Source organism: Metopolophium dirhodum, chromosome 6 (assembly GCF_019925205.1).
Source record: "Metopolophium dirhodum isolate CAU chromosome 6, ASM1992520v1, whole genome shotgun sequence".
Lineage (NCBI taxonomy): Eukaryota > Metazoa > Arthropoda > Insecta > Hemiptera > Aphididae > Metopolophium > Metopolophium dirhodum.
In genome coordinates, this window is record NC_083565.1 from 1,453,639 (window position 1) to 1,479,860 (window position 26,222).

At 30.4% G+C, this 26,222-nt stretch overlaps 1 protein-coding gene across 1 annotated transcript in view; it reads right to left on the reverse strand.

Annotated features, from left to right (window-relative positions):
- Nucleotides 1–4,011: 4,011 nt before the first annotated feature.
- Nucleotides 4,012–26,222, reverse strand: part of LOC132946223 (putative mediator of RNA polymerase II transcription subunit 26) — a 51,323-nt gene continuing 29,112 nt past the window's right edge. Inside the window, exons 2-18 of the mRNA XM_061016105.1 lie at nt 14,364–14,514; nt 12,827–13,187; nt 12,672–12,727; nt 12,507–12,563; nt 10,990–12,345; nt 10,576–10,736; nt 10,279–10,478; nt 9,995–10,044; nt 8,778–9,446; nt 7,160–7,234; nt 6,975–7,061; nt 6,801–6,907; nt 6,374–6,729; nt 6,135–6,297; nt 5,924–6,068; nt 5,175–5,373; nt 4,012–4,665 (exon numbers count right to left, since the gene is read on the reverse strand). Coding sequence (XP_060872088.1) covers nt 4,510–4,665; nt 5,175–5,373; nt 5,924–6,068; nt 6,135–6,297; nt 6,374–6,729; nt 6,801–6,907; nt 6,975–7,061; nt 7,160–7,234; nt 8,778–9,446; nt 9,995–10,044; nt 10,279–10,478; nt 10,576–10,736; nt 10,990–12,345; nt 12,507–12,563; nt 12,672–12,727; nt 12,827–13,187; nt 14,364–14,514 — 4,349 coding nt within the window. The 3' untranslated portion in view covers nt 4,012–4,509. The remainder of the gene's footprint in view (nt 4,666–5,174; nt 5,374–5,923; nt 6,069–6,134; nt 6,298–6,373; nt 6,730–6,800; nt 6,908–6,974; nt 7,062–7,159; nt 7,235–8,777; nt 9,447–9,994; nt 10,045–10,278; nt 10,479–10,575; nt 10,737–10,989; nt 12,346–12,506; nt 12,564–12,671; nt 12,728–12,826; nt 13,188–14,363; nt 14,515–26,222) is intronic.

Below are 26,222 nucleotides of genomic sequence, written 5' to 3' on the forward strand. Positions count from 1 at the left end.
CACGTCTTCTTTGATCCATTCAACCGGTCCAGTACTGGAATCGTCGTCCGGTTGAAGGGTTTCCGACGAGTCACCGCCCGTGAACTGGGTCGCATAATACAACAGGCCCGCCAAATCCGCAACCGTAGGCTCTTCTTGGAAGTTGTCAAATACGCTAAGTTGTGTTTCCATTATATCATACTCGATGTTGTTGATGATATTCTTTATGACGTCTTCTACGGTTTTCTCGATTTCTTGGGTGGTTGTTTCGATATTATGTGATTCAGCCATTTTGACAGGTAAATTTTTCGCGTGTAGGTATAGTCAGAATAAATTGTAAGTGAGCCGATTCCGAATTTCGTCTTAGGCCGTCGCCGATAATTTAAAACAAACATGTTTATTAGTAGCCAGCTATACTAACGACATAATATTATTATTAATCGACCGGCAGCATCGGTTGGATTTCGGGCCCGTTTATTTTTCTGAACACCATTATTATTATTATTATTATTGATACACCAATACTGTACCTACGTTATAACGCAGAGGTATACTATAATTGCATTACAATATTTTAACGATGATTTATTTATCGATCTGCATTATGTACGGTTGTACTCGTCTTATACTTTTATAGGTAAAGTCTTTTAAATTCTGATCGTAGCGATTAATGCGTATTGAGATTTTAAAATTATGTGTGTTTTATGGTAGAAAAAATGCTTTGTTCTTCAACATATTGGTGATAATTTATGATTGCAAATTGGATCTAGTTGGTACCTACCTTTGAAGGGTGACATTAAAAGTTATTTTCTTGAAAGTTGGGAAAAACTTTTTATTAGCATCTTCTTTAAATTGTTTGGTATACATTTCAATTCATTTCTTATTATAAATTTTTAAATATTACATTTATTTTTCCTTAGAATTAAGATAAATAATTTTTCACCAAATGTGACACATCTAGTGTGGTTTGTTACATTCAGGGGGTCTTAAGCCCCCCCCCCCCCAATATCCGCCTATGGTTAACCCCTAAGAAACTTTATTGACTAGTAAACTGTAGTCGGTCACTAAGCCTACTAGCTCTGATCACCAAACTTGAGGTCCTATGGCCTATGGACCTCTCGTAAAGTCGTATACTCGTAAGATTGCCAGTTAAAGTATCGCAAGTATAGTGGCTCTCTTTGACTGCCAGATCCGGTCTTCTAGTGTCTTTAATACACACTGAAAATGTATACATTCGTTATCAAATAATTCATACCGGTCTTCATCATACATTTTACGTACCTAACTTCTTAGCAGCTTTTCTAATTTCAGATGGTGTGCATTCTCATATAGTTTTAAAATAAATATACATATTTCGATCGACTTGTTTGACGCACTAGTATTTATCGTTGATCAAAATACAGAACAATTAAATATTAGGTTCCTACATACGAAAAAGTTGAGTAAAAATTCAGGGCTTGAAACCGGTTACCGATTTTTACCGGAAACCGGTAATTTCCCGGAATTTTGAGGAACCTATATAATCGGTTACCGTTATTATAAATCTATTTGTACTCCCGGTTATCGGTTACCTTGACAATTTTTCAGCTAACATAAAACGTTATAATAACGTAATGTTTTAACCGGTTAAGAACCGATTATCGGTATTTATAAATACTGACTACCGTTACGTATGAACAGTGGTCGAAATGGCTCAAGATAAGTGGAGGGATGCCTTACAGTTTAGATTTCCTGATATCATTATAACATTCTTCGCACCTTGTATAATATTTTTTTTTATAGTTCACGTTTTGTTTATGCATCAAAACACTACAATCTTTTTTTATCATAAATAATCTTTAAAATTAAACAAATAAATACATTTTTTCAAATTTTAGTCAAAACTGATTTTTATTTCTAATATTTTTCTGTATAGATTTAAGTTTATATAGTTAAATTTGTAATTAATACTAAAAATATGATTTGTAATATAACAAAATCTATTAATATTCAAGTAAAACATTTTTTTCTACTTAATTTAGCATCACTTTTTCTTAATTAAGACGGCTGCACAGTAAATTAAATACGCGCGGCAAACCTGCCCTAACTCGGTACAAACGCTAGACATGGCGGACGTAAACGAATTCAGACGGTTTGTCCGGGTGCCGGCGAAAACGACAATAGCTTCCAGTCGGATACAAAATGTGCAACATTTACTTAGGACAAACGAGCATTATGGCGGACGTAAACGAATTCAGACTTTTGTCCGGCGTCCGATGAACACAACAGGTGTTGGCCGGATACAAAAGTGAAAAGGTCCGACGTTTACTTACTTATTACTACAAAAAAGTGCGGAACGAACTCGGTACGAACGCGGACGACTCGAGCGCTTTAATGATGGGGGGAGGGGAGGGGACGTCTAAAATCCGGTGCCCAAATAATCGTAATAAAACCATATAAACTCATCTAATTGTCGCGTGGTCAATCGCACCACAACAGAACATCTGCCTGAGGAATTTCTTGGTCCGGCTCCCCAGTGAACAGCGCGAACGTCTAGGTGTCAATGCCGGGTCCGTCCTCTCCACTACGGCCATCGCGGGTTACTATATCCGTTACCACAATCCGCACGCCGTCTCGATCCCGCTATCTCCTAGAGCGGCAGCTAGTGGCAATAGACGATCCGGTACACGGTGAATCGGTGGTAACACACAAATTATAATTATTCCAAGTTGGCTGAACACAAAAAAGAAACTCATACGAATTCACTGTCCAAAAATTTCATAAGGGGGGGGGGGGGCAGTTGTAAAGTTTAATGTAAATAAATACAAACTAGTAACGACCCACCACCACATTACTACATAAAACATTAATGTGAAAAAATTGTCTCACAATAATCTTCCCACGCCGTCACTGCAGCTGTATAGTGTCTAAATGTGTAGGTAATATTATTATTATTATTGTATAATAGACACTGATCGGAATATTTGGCCATTAGTTTATTAGTTATTTTATCTATACATATAGACATATAGTTAAATATTAATGGAACCGGCACATTAAGGGTGCCAAATTATGAAATGTTAGATGTACAACTATACTGTACAAGTGTACAACTTTTAATATAGACCATCACGGACTAAGAACTAAATATATAAATATATAATATAATATTAGTCTGTGGCCTGTGCTATAGACATAATTTTAATAATACTAGGTATACCAACATAATTATAATATTTTAGTATAATATTGCTAAAATATTTATATTAAATTAACATTAGGTAAATGCATTTGTCTGGTATACGTGTTATATTAAATAATATAGTTTTCTTTATTTTCTCTACGTCTTGTTTGTCTTTGATATAAATGTATTCTAAGGAGATGTCGAGATCCTAAACATATCTTAAACGTTCGTCCCACTGTAGCGTTCAACCGTGTAGTTCGTGAAGATACAAACATATTTTTGTACTAACCATTGGCGCAACTAGGGGGGGCTTAGCCCCCCACAAATATCTCTTATTGATTTAGATATAAGTCCCAGATATAGTTATTTAGATATAATACTAACTATTAACCAACCTTAACCTTATATACTACTCAAATATGGTGTTTAATTCTTTAATTCAAATATATTTACTTAATTACTCATATACCAATGAACAATTTAAACTAGCTTTGGATGTGTAGTATGTAAATAATAATAAAGTCGTTATTTTAAAATATATATTTATGTACAATTTTTTTTAGATTAAAATATATATAAATTCAAATTAGTACGTACCTACGACATTTTCTAAGTATATATAATTTATTATTATATACCTACATAATATGTATTACATATACATATATATGTTTATAAGTTAATATTGCATTATGTACTTTTCCTATAAAAAAACCCTAATATTATGCCTAATGAGTACTACTGAGTAGGTAACTGTTAAAATATCATACAATTAATCATACATTAATAATATTATTTGATACTTCCCACATATATTTTTTTATAGACGACATTTTTGACTTAGGAGTTTTATAAATAATTACAAAATATAGCTATACAAAATGAATTTTTATTATAATATATACATATACATAATATATATAATATATGTATTTAAATTTATACTTATTGTATAAAACTTATATTTATAAATTATAAGTAAAAACAATAATACAAATACCTATAATAGGTCACATATAATATTTATTCGATTGTTTGAGAATTGAGAATTATAATTTCTATGAAGACTATTATACTTTAAACCAAATTTGTAAAAAAAAATTGTAATAAATTATAATTTTTTAAAGCAGTTGATATACTGTCGTATTGAGCGTATGTTGCATGTTGTACATGTAATCAGTTTTTCAACGTCGTGCCAAAATGCGATGTGAAAAAGTGGTCACATGTTTATAATTTTTCATAATATTCATATTGACAATAGTAGTAATAAAAATAAAAATAATAATAATAATAATAATAATAATAATAATAATAATAATAATAATAATAATAATTCTAAATCGTTTTGGCCTATTGATGATGATGGTTTATTCGCTACCGTCGTCAATCCGACTACTCCTGATTCCAGACTTTCCCGTCCATGGATATATTTCTGGACATGGCTGACATGTGCGCATATACCTGACGCCTGACTTGTGCCACAGGTTGCACACTTTGGGATTGTTGCACTTCTTTGGCCTCTCCTTTGAGATAATAAAAATAAAAGTTATATGAATATACAATCTATAGATAATTTTATAATTTATAGTAGATATTATAATGTATAAATTGACTTCCCATAATACACAAGCAATGGTACCTACATAAGTCATGTAAAGGTAGAAGATACATACACGTATTATATTTTGATTTATAACTAATACTATATACGACAATACGGTAAATTTGTTCGATGATACTGTGGTCTATGACGATCAATTTCACTAGTGGTTGTCTACTTATGGCGTATTTTGTATAGGCAGCCACTTGTAAAATTATCGTTATGTCGCCAGCCATTAACATTATGTTTCCCGTATTGTCGTAGACTTATTGTATAGTATTTGTTTGTAGCCTACAGATATACTGAATGGCGAATAGTTAGTTATGTAATCGTTTTTCCCCATTCATAGAATACACGTTGAATTTAGAATTTAATCAAGTGTTCTATTAAGTAGAATGTAGATGATTTATCAAATAAGTGTTTCACGCTTACCGATAAGTCACAGTGGAACGGTGTGAACGACTGTAATCTTGAGATTGATGTGGGATCCCTCACCCATTGGATGGCTTGCCAATTGGTGACGATCCAAACTTCAGGCATGCTCACGATGTTGTCTAAAAATTTGATGAAGCCCTCTTTGTGGTGAGGTTGCGTAAACCAAGCCGCATGGTAAAACAGTCCAAATGGAGCCCTATAACACGAAACTAGTGATGTAATCATGTATATTTAAATTATAATATTATGTTGGCGAATAAATATTATGGTTTAATTTATTCTAAATTTATAAATCTTAGTAGTTTTTATAATGTATAAGATATTTATTTTGTGGATTGGTGTGACGCGGTGATTGCATTCAGTCACAAAACGTGTTCTGAGTGCAAGCACCGGCCAGTACAAGTGACCGCACTTACGGCTAAAAACACTCCGTACGAAAAATAATAATTAGAATATAAGGAGTGTTCCTCTTTTGCGCCAAAATGACGTGATTGTTCCGAACAACACCAAAACGAAAAATGTATAATTTTTTTTATGCAATTATTTAGCACGTAATTAGCACGTATTAGCATGACCAAACCCATCCCGGAGCAAAATATTTATATTTCTCACATTTTTCCTGCGCTATTATTTAAGAATACGAACTTGGTTGTATTAAAATAAACGGAATTTTTTCAAAATGGTTTTCAAATTTTAGTGAAACATTGTGACGTTTATTTAAATCCAAGCTTTTAAGATAACTTTACCTGTTACTAGTGAAATGTCTGTCAAAGTTCTTCATTAACATTTTTTGTACTCCATCGGCATCTGATGGATTACTACAAGCGTCTCCCATGGAACATCTGCCTCCGTTCAAGTCTTGCCACATAACCATAGGGACTTCCCATACTCCTATAACATGATGTTGTTTGTTGTTTAATCATCATTTTTACTCTATAAATTATAATTTTGTTTTACCTGGGTACGATCTGGTTGGACATGGTGGTATCATACAGTCATGGAATAATTTATAATCAAGTGTATATGGCCAGCTAGGAGGTTTGTTTTCGTAAATTGGCATAGAAGAATCATAAGTAAAGTTGCTGTCATACAACATTTTGAACATTTTATTGCCTCCCACCTATAATTCAATTTCAATATGTTAAACGTCCATTTATGTAATTATAACGTAAAAAAATAATTTTGTTTCGACATACAGCTAAAAATGGTGCTCTCATTCCTCGTATGTCTTCTTGTCTGACTCCACCGTAAGCGGACAATATTTCTCTTTGCCCGACAATTTCTTTTGTCCATTTCTTTTGTGAAAATTGTTCACCAAAACTATGCGAAACTGAATGCGAGGCAATCTCGTGACCACCAGCATATAAATTTTGTACTTGACTATAATCTGTCCACTCGTGCGATACGTAAAAAGTAGCACTTATCGGGCAGCCATTGGGATTTACTCTGCCTTTTTCAAATAAATCGGTGTAAAGTCCTTTGTTTAGATCGTTAACCGAATCATCAAAAGTTAATAAAACAATTTGCGGAGTTTCTTCTGGTGTCATATCGCCTAGTAAATATTTTATACCGTAAATAGTGTAATTTTTACATAGGCAATCATTTCCAAGTGTGATATCTTACCCGGTATTTCTTTGCCACCACAGCTACAGTCTGGTAGTTGACAAACGTCCTTTCTACATTTCGCAGCAGTCTTATCGGGTTGTGGCGTCGGATAAATTGGATCAGGCCTAAAATTACATTTCAAAATGTAAATATTAAATTTTTATCGATAATTTGTATCAAATATAATATTACCTCGTTGGTGCGTATTTGTATACATCTACATATTCTGAAACCTTACTGACAATGGATGTAGATGGCTTTAATGTCGGTCTTGTTCTCCTGTTAAGATTATATTTGTTAAATAACAATTAACAAGTGAATAATATAAAGTGTATTAAGTTAATAGTTAAGACAAATAACAATCAAGTTTAACATACCCAACTGCAGGAGTTCCTCTATCGATATCATTAGTGCTTGCTGTCGTATATGTGGCACCTCCGCGCACTCTGCCTCTGTTGAATACATACACATGTACATAAAATTACCAAAGGCCTTTAAGTTGAATTACAATTAGTGGCCATATATGTGGCGTTATTTTTGTAATTTTAGTAGTGACTGTTTTTACAGTTTAATGCACCAAAGCTCATGAATGCAAACATTTTTTAAAACACTTTTATCAAAAAGCAATTATAGAGTGCAGGGTTATTTTATTAGGTATTGCAAAAATATGGAGTGCAACAAAAAACCACAATAAATAGGAAATTCAGAAAAAAACTTAAAAAGCTGAAAAGCTTATAATTCCCTCCACCATTCAAAACTCGCTATTGCAATTTGCAAGTTTTGACATTTTATACATTTATTATTTAAAGTCAACACGAGTCATTGCATATCAGTAAATTTATCAACTTGATTTAAAATTTAGTTATTTACATTAAAATAATAATTTTATGAGCATTTAAAATTGGTGCCAGTATTGCCGAAACTAAAACTATAATTAATATGACACATAACTATAATATAATAAATATTAATTACCTTAATTTATTGAATTCTTAAATTAATTTACTATTTAGATATTAGATTATCATAATGGATTTGTAAATTATATAAAACTACATTAAATTTTGGTAGGTTCACCAAAAATTAAAAACAAAAAGGATAATCAGACCCCTTGTCCATGTTTACGCCCCTGCATACCAAATTTTTAGTACGAACAGCTTTTTAACTTGATATTTTTAAAAAATCGTTTATGTAACTAGTTGTTCGATAGCGGGTTTGAAAAGTAAGAGATAGTATAGTATCGCCATATAAAACTTTTGTTGAAACGTTAAAATCAATATTATAATAAATTACCTAAGATGTTTACAGTGTGTAGGTATGCTGAATTACAGTTATTACTTATTTAAAAATTTATTATCACTATTAAATCCTTTTTAATTTTTATTCACTATCTCATTTCAATATTATTTTATGTTAAAATTGTAGCCTTGTAGGTTAGGTTAAAAAAATTGAAAAAATAATATAATTTATTTAAAATTTAAAAATTTAAATATATTTTATTTATACAATAGTAATAGTGTACGTAATAATTAATTTTGATATTTTCTTTTAGTTTTTAATTGATATTGAAAAAAGAATCATTATTGTTAGTTACTATGTTATATAAGAAACGAACGAGTTACCTCATTCATTTAATCTACTAGCTGAATACATATCATATTTTCAAGAGTCGCGAGTTAAGTGGCAATAAATTCATAAATTAATAACTCTGTTGTTACGAATAAGAGAACAGTTTACAATAAAACAATAAAATAAATCATTGCTTTTACTCAAAATGACATTTACCAGTAATGTTTTTTAATTGTGCCTAATAATGTTATAGGTACATATTTTATATACATATTTTTATACATATAATTATGCATTGATATTTGTTTGAGGATATAAAAACATATTTTTGGCATTTTTATAGTAGCTAGCAAAGATAAATATTAGAATTTATGAGTTATTTCTGATAAAATCTGATATGAATTGACCCTCAATAATCCTCCATACCTTGATGGTTTTTCGTTGCACTCTCGGCATTCTGTTACTGTTTTGCTTGTGGGTGCTGGTACCGTGACTGGCTGAATACTCGGACCGCTCTTGACTCTTGAATAATCATTAGTATTTTTTAATTCTGACGACCTTAGCGGGGCTTTAGTAGTTGAGGACGTTGTACTAGTTTTTTCTACTGAATTATCATCAATATAACCTGTCCCCTCATCTTCAACTACAACATCGTACTCTTGATCGAAATCCACCGATCGAGTAGTAGTTGTCGATGTTGTTGTAGTTGTACTGGGTGTGGTGGAGGTGGTAGTTGGAGCTTGGGTGGTTCTGACTTTGAACGGTGTAGTCTTAACAGTACCACGATGTGTGGTTACATCATATTGTGTGGTGTTGTAAGGATCTACGATTATTCTAAAGTCTGGAGGCGTAGGTTTTGATTTTTGGGTGGTGGACATGGTTGTCCAGAAATAGCTGCCTTGAGGCGACGGGGGTCTTAAAAACAATGAAGGAGTTGATGGGTAAGAGAGCATTGTTGAAAGAGTAGTAGAAGGTAATGTGGATGGTATGGGTGTTGTTGTAGGAAATGTGAACCTAGTGGGGGTAGAAGTCTGCACGGGGAACTTAAACTTTGAGCGGTCCGGTACGAAGGGACTTACACCGACGACTGTTGACCTAATTAAAATTATATGTACAATATTAAGAGTAAGTATGTACAAAAAAAATTAGAAGTAAAGTTGGTAAGTTTAGTCATTGTATGTTATGTAAATAAGGCAGTGAAAGAGTATATAATTTTAATAAATAATTTTGTTATTAGATAGTTTAATAGTTATAATGAATCTGCATTCAAAGATCATTAGGTCAATATCATTGAAGATTAGACTTGTTTTAGAAAATATAAAATCCATTCCAATTTAAAACCGCATTATCATATTATGTACAATTTTTTTAGTTATTACATTAACATTATTTTTACATTTAATTTGCATAAACACTATATAGTACAAACAAATCATACGCCCACTAACTTATACATCGTATATATTATTTTAATAATAATAAATCCACACGGCCTTATTTACATGTCGTTGCAGTTCTGTGGTTATATATGTATATATATATATATCATAAAATAATAATAATTTGTTTAGCCACTTATCTAACCAAAAATATAATTACCTAACCATAAGCGAAATTAAAATGAAAAAAAAATGGTTTCTCACCTGTAGGTTGCTTTGGTCTGTTGCTCTCGTTGAGCTTCTTCTTCAGTGATCTGTAAACAATTCAATCGGTCGTAACATTAACATAAATAATAATTATTTTGAAATATTGAAGTCTGATTAAGTTCATTGTAGCAGGTATAAATGTATAACGTTAATTTACTTGTGGTTATTAATTTTTTAATAACGTACCATAACGTCATATTATACAACAGTACTTCAATAGTTAAATGTTCCATTTATAAAATATCAACCTAAGAATATATATAATACTAATTAATACTAGCCTTAAGGTTATACTCGGGTACATATGTATTTGCTTGGTATCTTTGTGTGGGTTGTTGCAAAGGTGCCGCGACTCTATAGGTATCTTGTTGAGGTTGAGACTGAAGCTGAAGTTGTGGCTGAGATTGAAGCTGCGGTTGATGCTGAGGTTTTATTCTATTATTATTGTTGTTTACTGATGATAAGGTAAACTGACCATAATCTATAAATAATTTTTTTTAAAATAGTGATGATTATAATAGAACCTAAAAAATCAATTTATCAAATATATAATCTATGAGAAACATTAACTAACTCACCAACATCTTTGTAGATTTCAGAATCGTCATCATAAATACTATAGAAAGCTGGATCATATTGTGTTCCATTACGGTTACTAGTGGAAGTAATGGTTTTAGCAGTGGTCATTGGTTGTACAGTCTGTTCAATAGCATAGGACGGAACAGAAATCTGTTGGGGTCTACAATTCATATTAAAATTAGTTTATATAGCATGCCTTCTATTATAAGGGTCATATGTTCAAATTTTATTAAATCTACTACAATAATTTAAAAAAATTGAAGTTTTAGTAAAGTTATACGTTGAATTAGGCGTCCTTTATAAGTAAAACTTGTTTAAAAATATTTTACCTTTGAATTTGTCTACTTACGTGATACATTTTTATTAAAGAACGCCTAAAATGTGTTCATGTTAAGTCATAGTAAAAGTCTCACCTTTTTAAAATGTTTGGTCGGATAGTTGGTCTTGGCTTATATTTAGCCGATACCGTTGTTGTGTCAGTCTTAGTTGGCAATTTGTATTTATTATTATTTTGTTTGTCGACTAAATTTAAAGCAACTGTAGTTTCATGAATAGCCATTTGCATAACTTGTTGGTCTTGAGGTTTATTTTTGTCTTTTATCCGAGTGTAAGCTTCTGCGGCTGAATCATAAGGTTTTGGTCTATGTGATATTTGAGTCGATTCCAAATGATGTGGCTTATGTAAATCATTAGTTTTTAAAACATTTTTTAGTACAGTATTTTTAGATATACTTTCTGAAGGTTCGTCTCCTTCTCCTTTGAATTTCATATCATCTATATTAGTTAATTTTTGAGGTATTTTGGGTTTCTTTGGTGTTTGATCATATTCTTCTTCGTCATCATAGTAATATTCATCATCTTGTAAGTCATCTCCTTCATTATATTCTTCTACATCTTCAAGTCTACTTTCTTGACTATTTTCTTCATTTTCTTCTTCTTCTTCTTCTTCGGCATTGTCTTTATTTTTGTTTATGTCTGTTCCATCATTATTTTTATTTTTAATCTTTGTGAAATTTGCCGGTTGGTAATTATGAACTACTGTTAAAGGATGATGAAGGTTGGGATTAATTCCTTTAGGTTTGGGAATAGGTTTTGGCTTAGGTTTTGGTTTAGGTAAAGGCTTTTGCTCTTCTTCTTTAGAATCAGGAGATTCTTCTTGACTTTCTTCTTCTTCATTTACATTTTCATTTTCATTTTCATTTACATTTTCATTTTCATTTTCATTTACATTTTCATTTTCATATTCATTTTCTAGACTTGCATTTTCTCCATTTTCTTCATTTTCTTCATTTTTGTACTTACTATTATTGCTCTGAGTACATTTTTTACCCTTACATCTCACTCTAGTTACTAACTGTTCAAATTGCTCATCAGCATTTAGTGGTTGTGGGTTTTCTTCTTCGTATTCATCTTGGTTTTGATTCTCACGGTTATCATGATTCTCTGGATAATCCCCTTTATCTTCAATTTCTTCATTGGTCCCCGGGTTTTCGTCATCTACCTGATCATAAACTTCATCATTTTCTTGATAACGTTGGCGATAAGGAGGCATTCGATATCGCGAAGTAGGACATGGGATCATAAGTCCCGGGTATATTTTGGATTCGTATAGGCATCGCTTACGTTGTCTCGAGTTGTCTGTGTTTGTTATAGGTACATATGATGAAGGTCTAGGGGTAATCCGGTAGTCTCTTGGTAATTTTCGCAAAGCATAATTTGTTGTTGACATCGTCATCTCAGTTGGTCTTGGTCTTGTCATTCCGCTGTAGCTAATGTTTAATAAAAACAACGGTGTCATCATACAAATTACACAGTATCAAGTTGTTCCCTTTACCATTACTACCAATATTCAATATGATTGTATGTAATATTGATGGTAATTGGTATTAACAGTGCTTAAGTTGGTTCTACAAAGTGTGATAGTTGTTACCTCTGTCGGGTCTGTCGTTTAAGACGTTGTCTACCATTGTTTTTGCTCGTATCGTTTCTGTTGCAACATGCGTATATATTATGTACAAACAAAATGTTAAGTATTAAAAGTTCTGTAGGTGTTCATTAGTTGTAAGTTCATATAATATATTTAAAAAGCACTAACCTGTAATTTTGATTTGGGATTTGAAATTGTTTATTTTTTTCTACACCTGAAAATTGCTAGAATATAAAAATACATGTATAGTTATTAACCATATCTTTAAATCTGTAAAATATAATTAAAAGATTAATAAGTGGTGATTTATTTTAATTTGTTACCGGTATAATATTTCTATGTTTAGAAATTCCATCTCTGTCTCTAGCTACTTGACCCAATGTGGAAGGTTGACCTCTATATACTCTTTGTTGTCTATCACTGTCATCTTCAATTGCTCTGAAATCTTCTTCTTCATATAATTGTTGTTGTTTTACAAGTTGTTCATTGACTTGTTGGTCTTGAACTTGATGGCGTTGGTTAAATATAGATGGAGTAGCTCTCTGAGGTTGCGCTGATGGATGCCTTTGACGATCAGACGATCGAGCCAAAGCTAGTGCGTTTTCTTGGTTATCGGATTGGGTAGCTGTAGCCTCAGCTCCACATCCTACATTACGAGGCCAATCGCATGTTTGTAGCTCGTGACTATAATCATTTTCAAGAGTTTTATATTTGATCACTATTGTTAACGATTTATTGAATTTGTTTCAAGAATATGATTATACAAAACAAACTAATTTTTAATATTCCACCTGATGATTATTCATTATTTTTTGTTTTATTTCATTTACAGTTGGGGATATTATGTTGGCGTTATAAAATAGCTTATAAAATACACATCATTTAAATTAGGTCACCCTATACACATTCTGTAAGAGTATCTAAAATAATTTCAATCAAAAGATCATTCAATATAAAATGATTACCTACTTATTTGTCTTTATAATTTAATAGGTACATTTAGTAATAAACAATTGTATTGGTAAACTTTACAGACGTTTGTAGATTCCGAAAAACGTTTAACTCTATATTATAGTAGTACCCAAATGACCACATTTTAGTATTACATTACATGTTGTATAGAATATAATTGTATGAAAATAAATGAAAAGAAACAAAATATATAATACATATTATATAGACATATACATATGTCACAGATGACGTGATTTTTCAAAAGAAGCAGGATGAAGTGATAGAAATAATACAATAACAAAAATTCATTATTATGCAATTTTTAACGTAATATCCTATGTATAATGAAATATTATACAGAAGTCTAATAACTTTTGAATTATTACGGGTCGTTAAATTTTATTTATTTTTAATTGAAATCTATAATCCGATCATAAACGAGAGCAGCAACATAATCACGTCATAACTCATAACATTCATGTAAAATACGCGCAACCGTTGTCGTGTGTCGTGTGTCCTATATAGTACCCCTATTGCCGAGGCCAGGTGTTGTTAATTGAAAAGAACTTCACACACACACACACACACACACACACACACACACACACACACACACACACACATACACAATCTGATATAATTTTTTTTATAATATCGAGTTTGGTTAATGAACAAATGGTATTTAAAAATAAAAACATTGCGTCATATAATATTGTATGCCTGATGTGTGATGTGTGAAAGTGGTATATCACATTTATACATTCGTATCTAATACAATATAAGACATGTTACGAAATGGTAAATATAATTTTTTGGATTCCGGAACCTAGGATTGTTAATAGAATATCTATATATTATATATGAATTTACAGCTGCAGGATCGTTGTATTACAATTAAAAGCTTACCTGTACATCAAACCTCCAGTACATGACTCTAAAAGAGCACCTCCAAATACGCAAACATAATACTGGGAACAATCATTTGGATGTGGATAGTATCCGAATTCTTCTGGGCATTTGAATCCTTCACCGTGTTGCTTTTGTTCTTGGCATAATCCTAGAAAAACAATTTGATTAAGTAAACAAGATCTGTTTGTAAAAATAAAAAAATATTTTTAATTTAATTAAATTGTGAAAAACATATCTTTAACTATTGGGACATTGGGTCTCAAAGGACTTGACAATTTTAAAACATCTCCAACCAATAATATTATAATTTATCAGCATTAGTTCAAGCAAGGTAAGTCCACGCGTGAATGATATTTTAATACTCATTGTTTATTTATTGTTTCTCAACATCCGTATAATATATATTTTTAAATAGTCAAAAACAATAGCATTAATATTATTCCAGTTTGAGTGTTTGAGGTAAGGGTTATGAATGATAATTTAAAGCAATTCATTATGATATTTGTTATTATGGATATTTAATCTTGTGTAACGCATTTTTTAGTGTAGCAATCACTTAAAAATAACTTTGTTTCATTCATTTATTTTAGATCTTGATGACTTGATGATCTAAAAAACGCATTACTTATAAATTTTTATTAAGAACAGAAGTAACTTTTTTTAAATAAATACCTAGGTATTAAATGCTAATTTATTACTTTTCATATACCTAGGTAATTTATATATTTATACAGTTAAATTATTAGATTATCTAATTTTGTAATAAAAATGTATTTAATGTTAGTTAATTTGTTTAAAGTATCACCCGATAGCGGATAGGTTCACGGTTAGATATTAGCATTGATTATAAATAATATAGATCGCTCACTTTACTTATACAAAAAGTTGAAATAAAATTTACCTATACTTTGACAATTTCCCATGTAGATATAGGTATTGAATTTAAAAAAATCATAATAATAATGAGTTTGTTAAAAATTATAATATTATATTTCATGTAAACTAAATACTGATTTATACCATAATTTTTATAATATGTAAAATGTGAAACTTGATAGGTACCTACTATATTAATGATTTTTTTAAACACAGTTTATGATTATAAACGGTTTAGTTATAACTTATTACTTAATGGTATAACTAATTAAAGTATTCAACACTGCACGCCCAATTGTGTAGAGTTATATTGTTTAAATTTATGAATTATTAAAACGAGGTTAATGTGGTTTATGAGCCATATTCTGATATATTTATTTTGGACGTCTACAAAAACATATTTACTGTGGATCTACATGAAATAATCAACATTTCCCTCCAAAAAATATAAAAATATATTAAGACTCACAAGTATATTTTAGATTATATATTGAATATTTGATAATATTAACTGTGACGAGTTGTGTGTAAATTGAATCATAAAATAACCGTCTTTATACGATCGATATACGAACGATTTCGTGACTCGTGAGACACTGAGACGACCAGGTATTGTTATAATTTGTAAAAGGCAAGGTGGGCATCCATCGTGTGTGTGAGTCTGTGTGTAAAAGAGTTTTTCGTAGATGATTATAGAGTGTAGACCGAACGCCGTAGAAAACAGTCACTGTACATAGTCTACAATACATTATTATGATAATAAAATAACTGTGGTTGACGTATTATGCAGTTGTGCTCTAGCAGCAGTGGAACGCGATTAAATCAGTTACAAAACTAGGTACCATATACCTAGCCGAAAACAGCGATTTATCGTCGTCTGGTGCAGTCGAGTATTAGCCACACGGTGTTTAGCATATTATACGCGTGTTGTGTCGCCTGTGGGAGTAGACAACGTAAAACATAATAATATAACGTTTATATACATCGTGCGTTATCATTGTTGTGTGTAGCCGTGTAGGAACAGTGTAGGTATGTTATATATTTATATCTAAACGCACGTGTGTGTGTGTTAGTGTTGTACGACGTGTGCCGTACAAAATGTCATGTATATATGTATGTTTATATATTACATTATGTATGTGTATGATGTATTTATGTATATATACTATTATAATATGCGATAAAACTATAAAAGTACCATACGCCGCCAGTACGAAAAAAAAAACTGGTCCAGAGAACTATAATGTCAAAACTCGAAGGCGAGGTCGCTATAGAGTATAGACATAGGTATGTATATAATATTGTATTATACACAAGCGGGTGTGGTCGGCCTGGATTATCTTACGTCACACGCGCGCGCGATATATTCTGATATTCACGCGAACCGCGATCCATTATTAATATATAGCCGAGAAAAACACTAGCTTATAGCAATATTATAATATTAGCGTTTGAACACTTTATAGTTCATAGTTTTATCGTTTTATTTAAAAGTCTATGAATTTGGGGATGGTCATTTATGATCATTTTTATAATTTTTTTCCCCACTAGTTTCAAATGTTTCAATACAGTATGAGCTGATTGCTAATTAACCCATATGAAACTGCGATATCAACGAGAAAGACAACGAAAAATCGTAACGATAAATGATAATGTCGGAGATAGTTTGTCCTCGACAAAATTCTTTTAACAGCGGAAAAGGTTGTGATTTTTTATAGGGCTCATGAACCCAGGTCAATATTTCTCCACTGTTGTGTTATAAAACGGATTCGATTATCTATCATGTGAATGGGAAACGTGTAATATGTTACAATTTTATAGGAGCTAATTTAAAATATATGTATTTTAATTAATTATGAAGGTCAAAACAGTAACTAAATAAAATATCCTTATTATTCTTTATGATGCCCTATGTCTTTGTATATAGTACATAGGGCATCTACCAAAGACTCTGTAATGAAATTAACCGTAGAATATTACAATTTCTTTGAAAAATTGAAACTAAATATTTCATAAAAAAAATAATGTATTGGATAAAAACGAATTTCATTTTATATATTATAATAATATGATATTATCAAACTTTACTATTATTATTATAGTAGTTGCTACTTGTTAATAGACGACGGGACACGGGTACCTATATATATGTTGACCTTGTAGAATTAAACTGAAATTTCAATTATTGTCTAAATTATACTTATGTATAGTCATTATTGTAGCAGAACCAGAAAAACAAGAAATGCTCATAACTCATGGAGTAATTGGAACAAATCATTATTTGCAAAACATACTAATATAAATTAATGATTCAATCGATTTAAAAAAAATGTTCTTATAAACATATTAATAATGTAGTTTTTTTAAATATTTATACGTACAATTAATAACCAATTTGATGTATTTTATTTTATATCGTGGCAATGGAATATTTTTAAATACTATCTTTACTAAAATCGGGTTTGTAAAAATGTTCTAGTTTTTATATCTAATAACACCTTTTCTTTATTTGAAAATAACTCAACAGGCTCCACGACTACCATAAGTATATGATATATTGATATATAGTGTAGTATAATTTATATAGGTATTGTGTCTGGCCCCGGGGGAATGGACGGCTTGGCACGTTCTTAAGGTACCCGGGTGGTCACCCATCCGTGAGTACCAGAAAAGTTTGGCGTGACTTAACAATGACGCAACGCGTCACTTTCATGATCAGCCGCGCCTCATCGGCCCTCAACTTTTACTTTTTCTATAATAAAATTCGACATTTATCGTACAATATTGGTTATTACCATTTATATTTATACGACGTTGGTACACGGTACAAAAAAACTATTACTATTACTATCACTACTTATTTATTTTATTTTTTACATAAAAAAAATGTATTTTATTCCCTAATAATTATTTTTACCATAATATGTAATATGTATTATATAATTATATACGATTATTCATCTTAAAATTCACACATATAATTGTAAATTATAATTAGTTTCGTTCTTCCCTATAGGAAACATATATGTTAATATTATTAATCAAGAAGTACCTACTACAGGTGTTAATAATTTGGAGAGTTAATACCTAATAAGTTACCAGCATTATGTAAATACTGTAGCCATATCTTAAAAGAAAATAATAACATAGTTGTATTAAATAATATGCAACAATTTTGTCCAGTTTTCCAATTCTAGTATTGTTCTATCATCACAGTTGATCGTTGGTTAAAATGTCAGTTATCATTAATAGAAATCGTTAGAGTTCAAAAAAAATGTACAAAAGCGATCAAGGTTTGCCTAGAATTTGCATGTAAATGTTATATTACGTAACATACTATAGCTGCTATTGTATATTACATAGTTTTTCATTATTTTCCAACGAAAACAACGGATCTTCATTGCATAGATCGTTACTATCGATATTATTTTTCAAGGATATATCCTTCGTCGGTCGTCCCTAAAATTAAAGTAGGATGTATACAATGTACAGACATATTATACATATATATGGCACCCGAAACGGCCGAAACCCGATAGATTCTTTGGGCGATGGTCATATAATGAGTAATAACATGCTATAAATTTTTACTTTCACTGAATTATATTTATTTGAGTTGGCTAGCGTCCACTGGGTTGTGAAATTGTGTTTACGTGCCGCGTAATATAGGGAGTTGCACATCACAGACGATATATTGCACTTTTTTTACATTAAAATATAAACAGTGAATAACTCAAACCATATCGACTTCGTTAAAATAAATAAATAAACATAGCAAGTACCTACACCTTGATTATGCAAAATTCAAAATCGATGCATGCATTAAAAATAAAATGTTGATAATGATATATTGAGATAATTATATCTGCTTAGGCACATTGTATACACTTAGTTGTAATATACACTTATATACCTATATATTTATGTATTTATATAAATTTGACGAGTGTAAATATCCTATGACAAAGCACTATCGTGATAGTATATTATAATAAAATTACTCTTTAATAAATTGATTTAAATATTAGGTAAGTACATTATCCAAGAATATAAATCTTGGAGAATCTTAACCGTGGCGTAACGAATAGCCGACACATTTAAATATTATAATGTGAGTTGTAACTATATTATAGTTAAAAATGAATTATAATTATTAGTTTAGTTATTACTTATTACTTACAATAAAAAAACTATAAATATTATAACATTAGTAAATTATTTGTGACGACAAACATCGTTTTAATCTTCTGTCATGCTTAATTTTTAAAGATTTCGACCTTTATTCTAATTTAAAATTCTGAGCACAGCGATAAATGTATTGATTTTATAATGGTGTGTGTTTTTAATTTATTTATTACATTTTATACAAGGTTCCTCATAAGTTGTTAACACTGGAATTAAAAAAAAAAACTGAGCGAGAATCCACAATAATATTTTATTTGTCAAAATCATTAAAATTTGTAAATTATTTTTTAGATGAAAATGCAGACTTAATGTTTAAACATGTAATACAAGGTTCCTCATAAGTCTATTTTAATGTAATTAAAACTGTTAGCGTAAAGCTATACATAGGTACATTTTTTATGAGTAATTTTAAATTCTGAAGACATGTATCAAAGTGATTTTTGGTTCTTGCTCTTACAGTACTATAGTGGTTCCACATATTTCACTTTATTTTAAACCTCAATATTTTAAATGCAATATTATAAAACAATGCAATGTTTAATAAGTACTAAGTACTAACTGACAAAAATATAATGTAGTTTGTATCAACATTTTGATTGTAGATTATAAATTGTCATATTTAAATGTACACATCAAAATTATATTTGTATTTTGTAAAATTATGATTTGTCAGCGAATTAGAACTTTTTCCATTATTACCAGAGACCGGTTTGCGCGTCGGTGAAACGAATATAGTCGGCTAATTGGGTGTCAGCGTATCGGGCCTTAACTATAGCCCTACTATTTAAATAGAAATTTTAAAAACAATTATAAAAATTCATTTTAAGATGGACATTATTTTTTGCACCGTGCAAAGTATAACTATTCGATAATTAGATATTACACAAGATAATATGCTCTTTTTTAAAATAATATTTTTTTGTTATCTAACCGAGTGCGTTAAGATTAAAAAATATTATATTTTATTTTTTGGTTGTACCAAATATTAGTTGTAAATTACCCGAGGTGTGTTATATATTGTAATTTACTCGTAGTAGAAATCTAGTTCTATATAGATTAGCATCAGGAAATTATTACTATAAACTTAGTAATTTAAACTAATAGCTTAGATAATCCCTAAAAATGTAATTGCGTCTGTGCATTATATAATAATTTATTATTAATTGCGTAGCGTAAAATGAATGAAAACAATTAGGTAGGTCGTAGGTACCTATAGCAATTGTATTTATCTTGGTTTTAACTCCGCGGAGTAATTTAATCGCATAATCGCATATAATTGTATACCAATTACCAGTTACCGAATAATATTATTGAATGCAAAACAGAAGCATATCGTGATGATATTATTGTTCGGCGGGACGTTCAAACGTGTTCAGGCTAGTCTGCGTTAAGCTAAAGTGGTTTTAAGCCACATGGAAGATGAAACAATATAATATTACGTGCTCGGTTCGAATCCGTGAACATTACATTATCTGCTTCATACTGAGGTCCCGACCTCGGCCGGTTATTTTTTCGCGGTAATTAAACACCTAGGTACAGCGTCAAGACTTGAGTAGGTACAATATGTTTTAAAAATGGGCTTTGAACGAATAGAAAAATATAATTATATAAAATATATTCACGATCACTACAACGTACTGAATGCTGAGCGTCGTGGTACGGGGAGGTAACTCCTTCGGTCCCGTATGATATTATAGTTATTGTAATATTGAATAAACATACACGTGTACAGTATTATAAAATATAAATCGTAGTTCGTAATAATAAATATTGCGCAACGGTCTGTCCGTGTCGTGTGGGTCGATCTACTTTTCATCGGACTAGCTTTTCGTATAGGTAAGGTACACATACATAATATCATAAGTACACGAATATAATACCTCGCTATCCACGGAGTATTCTGCGCAGACAACGCGTGTAATAATAATAATAATAATCTTATATATATATGTATAATGTTACGTTTTTTTTATTTTCATTATTATTTAATTTTTATTTCTCTTTTTGCTTTCTTTTCATTATCTATCTCTTCGGATCGTCGTGACTGTACCGCCACCGCCACCGCCACTTCTATTGTCTCGTAGGCGTGTGTCTAATGTGCAAACGACTCGGACGCGCGCGCCATACGCGATAATATATAATATAATATAAATATATTACTAAATTACCCCGCCCCAGCCTGCAAAACGCACGTAACGCCATCGCCATCAGGTACATATTATTATCATTATACATTTATACCTATCATAGCCGTATAAGTATATATATATAGTATAAATATAAGCGTGTAATGTCAATATGTCATACGTCAATATCTGTCACGAATCTCGCGGTTATTATAATATCGATCAAAATAATGCAGACAAATAGTCCGCCGCCGTTTACGACTAGTTTAAGATGCAATCGCGCATACTTGCATTACTTTATACAGGTACATTTCAATTTTTAATACAAAACTATAAACTATATCAATAGGTAACAACCATAGACATAATATATTAATAATTATTAATATGTCTACGGTAATAACTATAATACCTAGTAAGTAATACGCTTGTGCGCGCGATGGAAAGGAGAGTCCACGCCAATTAATTTAATATTTTCTACTGTGCAGTGCTATATGCGCTGCGTAGACCAGAGTTAAATGTAACGTTTTAATTACGTATTTGTTATTGCACTTTTATTCGTATTATTATATATTACCCCATCGGAGAAACACCGAAGGTTTTATTTTTTACTCGGATAATAATATAATATTGTGCAACTTACTAAATGGCGTTCGTAGACGCTAAACATAATATTCTTTACTACATAGTATACTTGTGGTGCATTACTGTGGACAATACACGCGAATTGGTTAACCTGTTAATATGCATACGATTTTCATAAATGTATTTTCCGAAAACCTTTCAAATTTTTAGCAATCATTTCGAAACATCTCTATTTACACTGTTATAGATTTAAATTATTGTTATATGCTGTTGAAACGATTATACGTCATTCTCTTTTAGTCGGCCATTGATATAGATTATAAGTACCTATTGTAAAATTCATAATTTAAATAATTCGATAATTTATAACATTGCTTTACGCACTGTAGTTAGAGTGCGGTATAAAAAGTTATAGAATTAGGTATTAATATATTATAATAATTTTGATCTTTGGAACCCATACAGTAATACCATATTGTCGGGTACTCAGAAACTCAGAGACAAAATCAAGATCCAATGGGTCCTTCATTATCCTAATGAGAATACTAAAAAAATCTTATTTTAAATGAGTAAATGAATAGGTTTTAATAAATTGTACTACCTTTAACCCATTAAGGTTCAATTGTTTTAATTCTATAACCAGTCGTAGTACATAACAATACAGTATACATCGTTATAATAATAAAACGTTTACAACAAAATTATTAAAATAATTAATATTTATTTAACATTTAGGTATTGGTTGTATAATTAGTTTCCAAACCATCAGATGAAGAATGTAGACATCTACTATAGGTTTCTCATTCAGCTCAGAATTACATACTTCGATAATTTAAATCTAAATAGTAAATGCATGTTACTTTAAGTAATAAATTAAAAAAATATAGGTGATACATTTTAAATGTTTATACGTTTTTAAATAAGCAGAATAGAAATAAATGAGCGATCCTTATCTAATTTAATAGGAACCTACCCGTTTAAATGTATTTTCTTTAGTAATTACTTATAATATATTAATATCCAATATTTTTTTATTGCATTTATAAATTAAAACTGGTTAATACATATTATGTTAAACACTAATGGTTTATGATTTATGTATTATGAATACGTCATGAAAGAATAATTACCTAATCTAATAATTTGTTTGTAATTTATAGACCTATAAATTATAATACAATTGTGTTTTGTATACTTTTCTAATCTGATTTAAATAGTGATTATAGTGATTACAATTATACCAAACATGAATGTAATATTATAGTCTTCAATAAGATCTAAAATTATACATCATGTAGGTAGGTATATAGGTACCATTAAAAAAATGATTTTAACGCCAATAAAATGATAAAAAGTAATCATATATACCTAATATAATGGATAATGCGTTTATTGGTTATTATATACTCATTTCATATTATATACTATAAGTAGTATTAAAAATTACTCTATAAAATGATTATGTAACAAATTTTCTAAAATAAAAAGAAACTGAACACAATATATTTGTCAAAAAAAAGTTGCGGATCTTAAGCTGTCAGCTGTCAAGATATTTTATATCGTCTTATACCTCTATAATAATCGTTTTGACACATTATTTTCGGAAGTAAATCGAAACAACAGAACCTAAAATGCACGATATTAGCATCGTATTATAGTAATATATACTAATATATGTATAAAGTATCCAACATCAAACAACGGCCTACCTATATAGTGAACATATTTTACTTCCGTCGTTCTGTCAGTATAATATAATATTATTATTTATAGACTTAAATAAAGTACCTACACATAATATTATATTCGTCCCGATTAACCGTCTGACCCGTAACGGTAGATCCGCGTTAAAAGAATAATATTATAATAATATATTCGTAGTTCGTCCATAGAAAGTGAAATGAATTATTCGCAGCCCGACAGATATTATAGACAGTAAATTTTAGCAGTAGTTGCAATGTGTGTTTAGAATGTGATTACTGATTTGTGATTACAATAAGAGCTGTGGCGACTGAACCGCAATGCCGCGACCTTGCAGGCACGTGCGCGGGAGAGACACAAACTGATCGACTGATTTCACGGTGGATGATTAATACGCTGTTATAATCTATACCCAAAGTAAATAGTATTATGAATCTATATAGTGTATACATTTATATTTATGTTATGTATATATATTATACGTCGATTTACTGTAATAAAAACGAGCGACGCGCTTAAGTAGAATTTGCGCTTTTAGAGCGTGTAACCTATTGTTATATATTCATATTCCGATATTCGTAACACTACTGCCGTTATTAACATTATGCACCGGATATTATATTTATATGTTTGGTTTCCTTGAGTCACTAAAATATTTCGTCAATATAAATATGTAATAGTTTATGTTCATAAGTCATAATATTGTACAAAACCTACGACTGTATAGGTACCTACCAGAGTTTTGCACCCAAAATTATCCGAAAACCCGTAACACCGTAAACATTCTTACAAATCTGAACACCCATATGACCATATGAACCGAAACCGATATATTGGGTTAATTTTATTCGAAACCTAATCCTTAAGATAGTTTTAAATTACATTTTTCATGGACAACTAGCATGGGCCTATATATTACCCCAATAGTTATTATATTGGTTATAAGCACCTGCACTTTTGTTTAAATTTTTATAAATTGCGACATTTGTACATCTGAATTCTGAATACATATAGCACCTGCAGCCGAATAAATAACATTTGGGTGAAATACTGTAATAATTGTAATAAATATTTATATATAATATAAGAACTATTATAATTATATAGTATTACACCAATATAATTAATGGTTATTGGAGTTTTGCAAGGTACATATAGGTATTACCTATTATTATCGCATACGACTATGTGACTATATGTGTAGATATTACATATAATGTATACCTAGATACTTGCCACTAGACAACGTTTGTTGGCACATTTGTTTTGCATACATCTAAAATCCAAGTACAATAATAACTTGTGTGAATAATATTGAATATACATGCGGCCATGCAGGTAACCGTTACCGTGGTATATATAATAATATATCCTGATAAATGATGCAGCAGACGTTTAAAGAAATATAGTTCTCGTTGATAATCCATTTGTAGGTTATTGGTTTTTTTGTTTTGTCACTCCATTTTTTCATTTATCACCTTTTATATACTATGTAAATCAATTATAATGCTACGTCGGTGTGGCTGTATAAGAATATACGAAAACCAGAATGGTGTGTGTATTTGAAACGATCGTCGGTGGATTACGCAACGTGCATTTTTAACATGAAATTCAGTTTGGTATAGGTATATATTATTATAATATATATATAAGTGTACTTAGCCTACATAATATATATCACGCCAAACTCATTAGACCCTGTCCGAATCTGACTTCCTGTACATGGAAACGTCTTCGTCGGTGTGTAAAATAAATGTTTTATGATGTTTATGCCTTATGATAGATGTATTATATATAATATATATTATATATTTCGGTTGGCAAAATATATGGAAAGGTATGACCACCAATCACCATCATTAGTCGTTATTACTGTAGTGATTTCGCTTGACATTTGGCCGATCATCATTCATATATATATATTATATTATATTATATAGGTACATATCGAGTCCGCTTTCAGGTACCTACTATACCTACTATTACTATTACTTCCGCACCTGCGAGATATATTATATTATTTGATTGATGAGATTAGATTGATGATGAGTACCTATAAATATATACCACTGTTGCAGATTTCTGAAGTATTTTATAATTATATTATATATGGCTAAACGAAAATATTAAATGTCCAATCAAATGTACCTATACTTATACAAGTGTACAGTATATACAATCCGATACGCAATATGCATAAAGATACGCGAGAGCATAATATAAAGAGAGTCAAGGGTACAAACTTTCTGGTTTTATTCTCAATTTAGAACTTATTATACAAGTTATTACAATAGTATAAATATTTTATATTAGGTATACGTATTTAAAATAGATTTTTTAATAAGTATTGTTTAGTTTATTGTTGTTATAATTAGTATTTGAT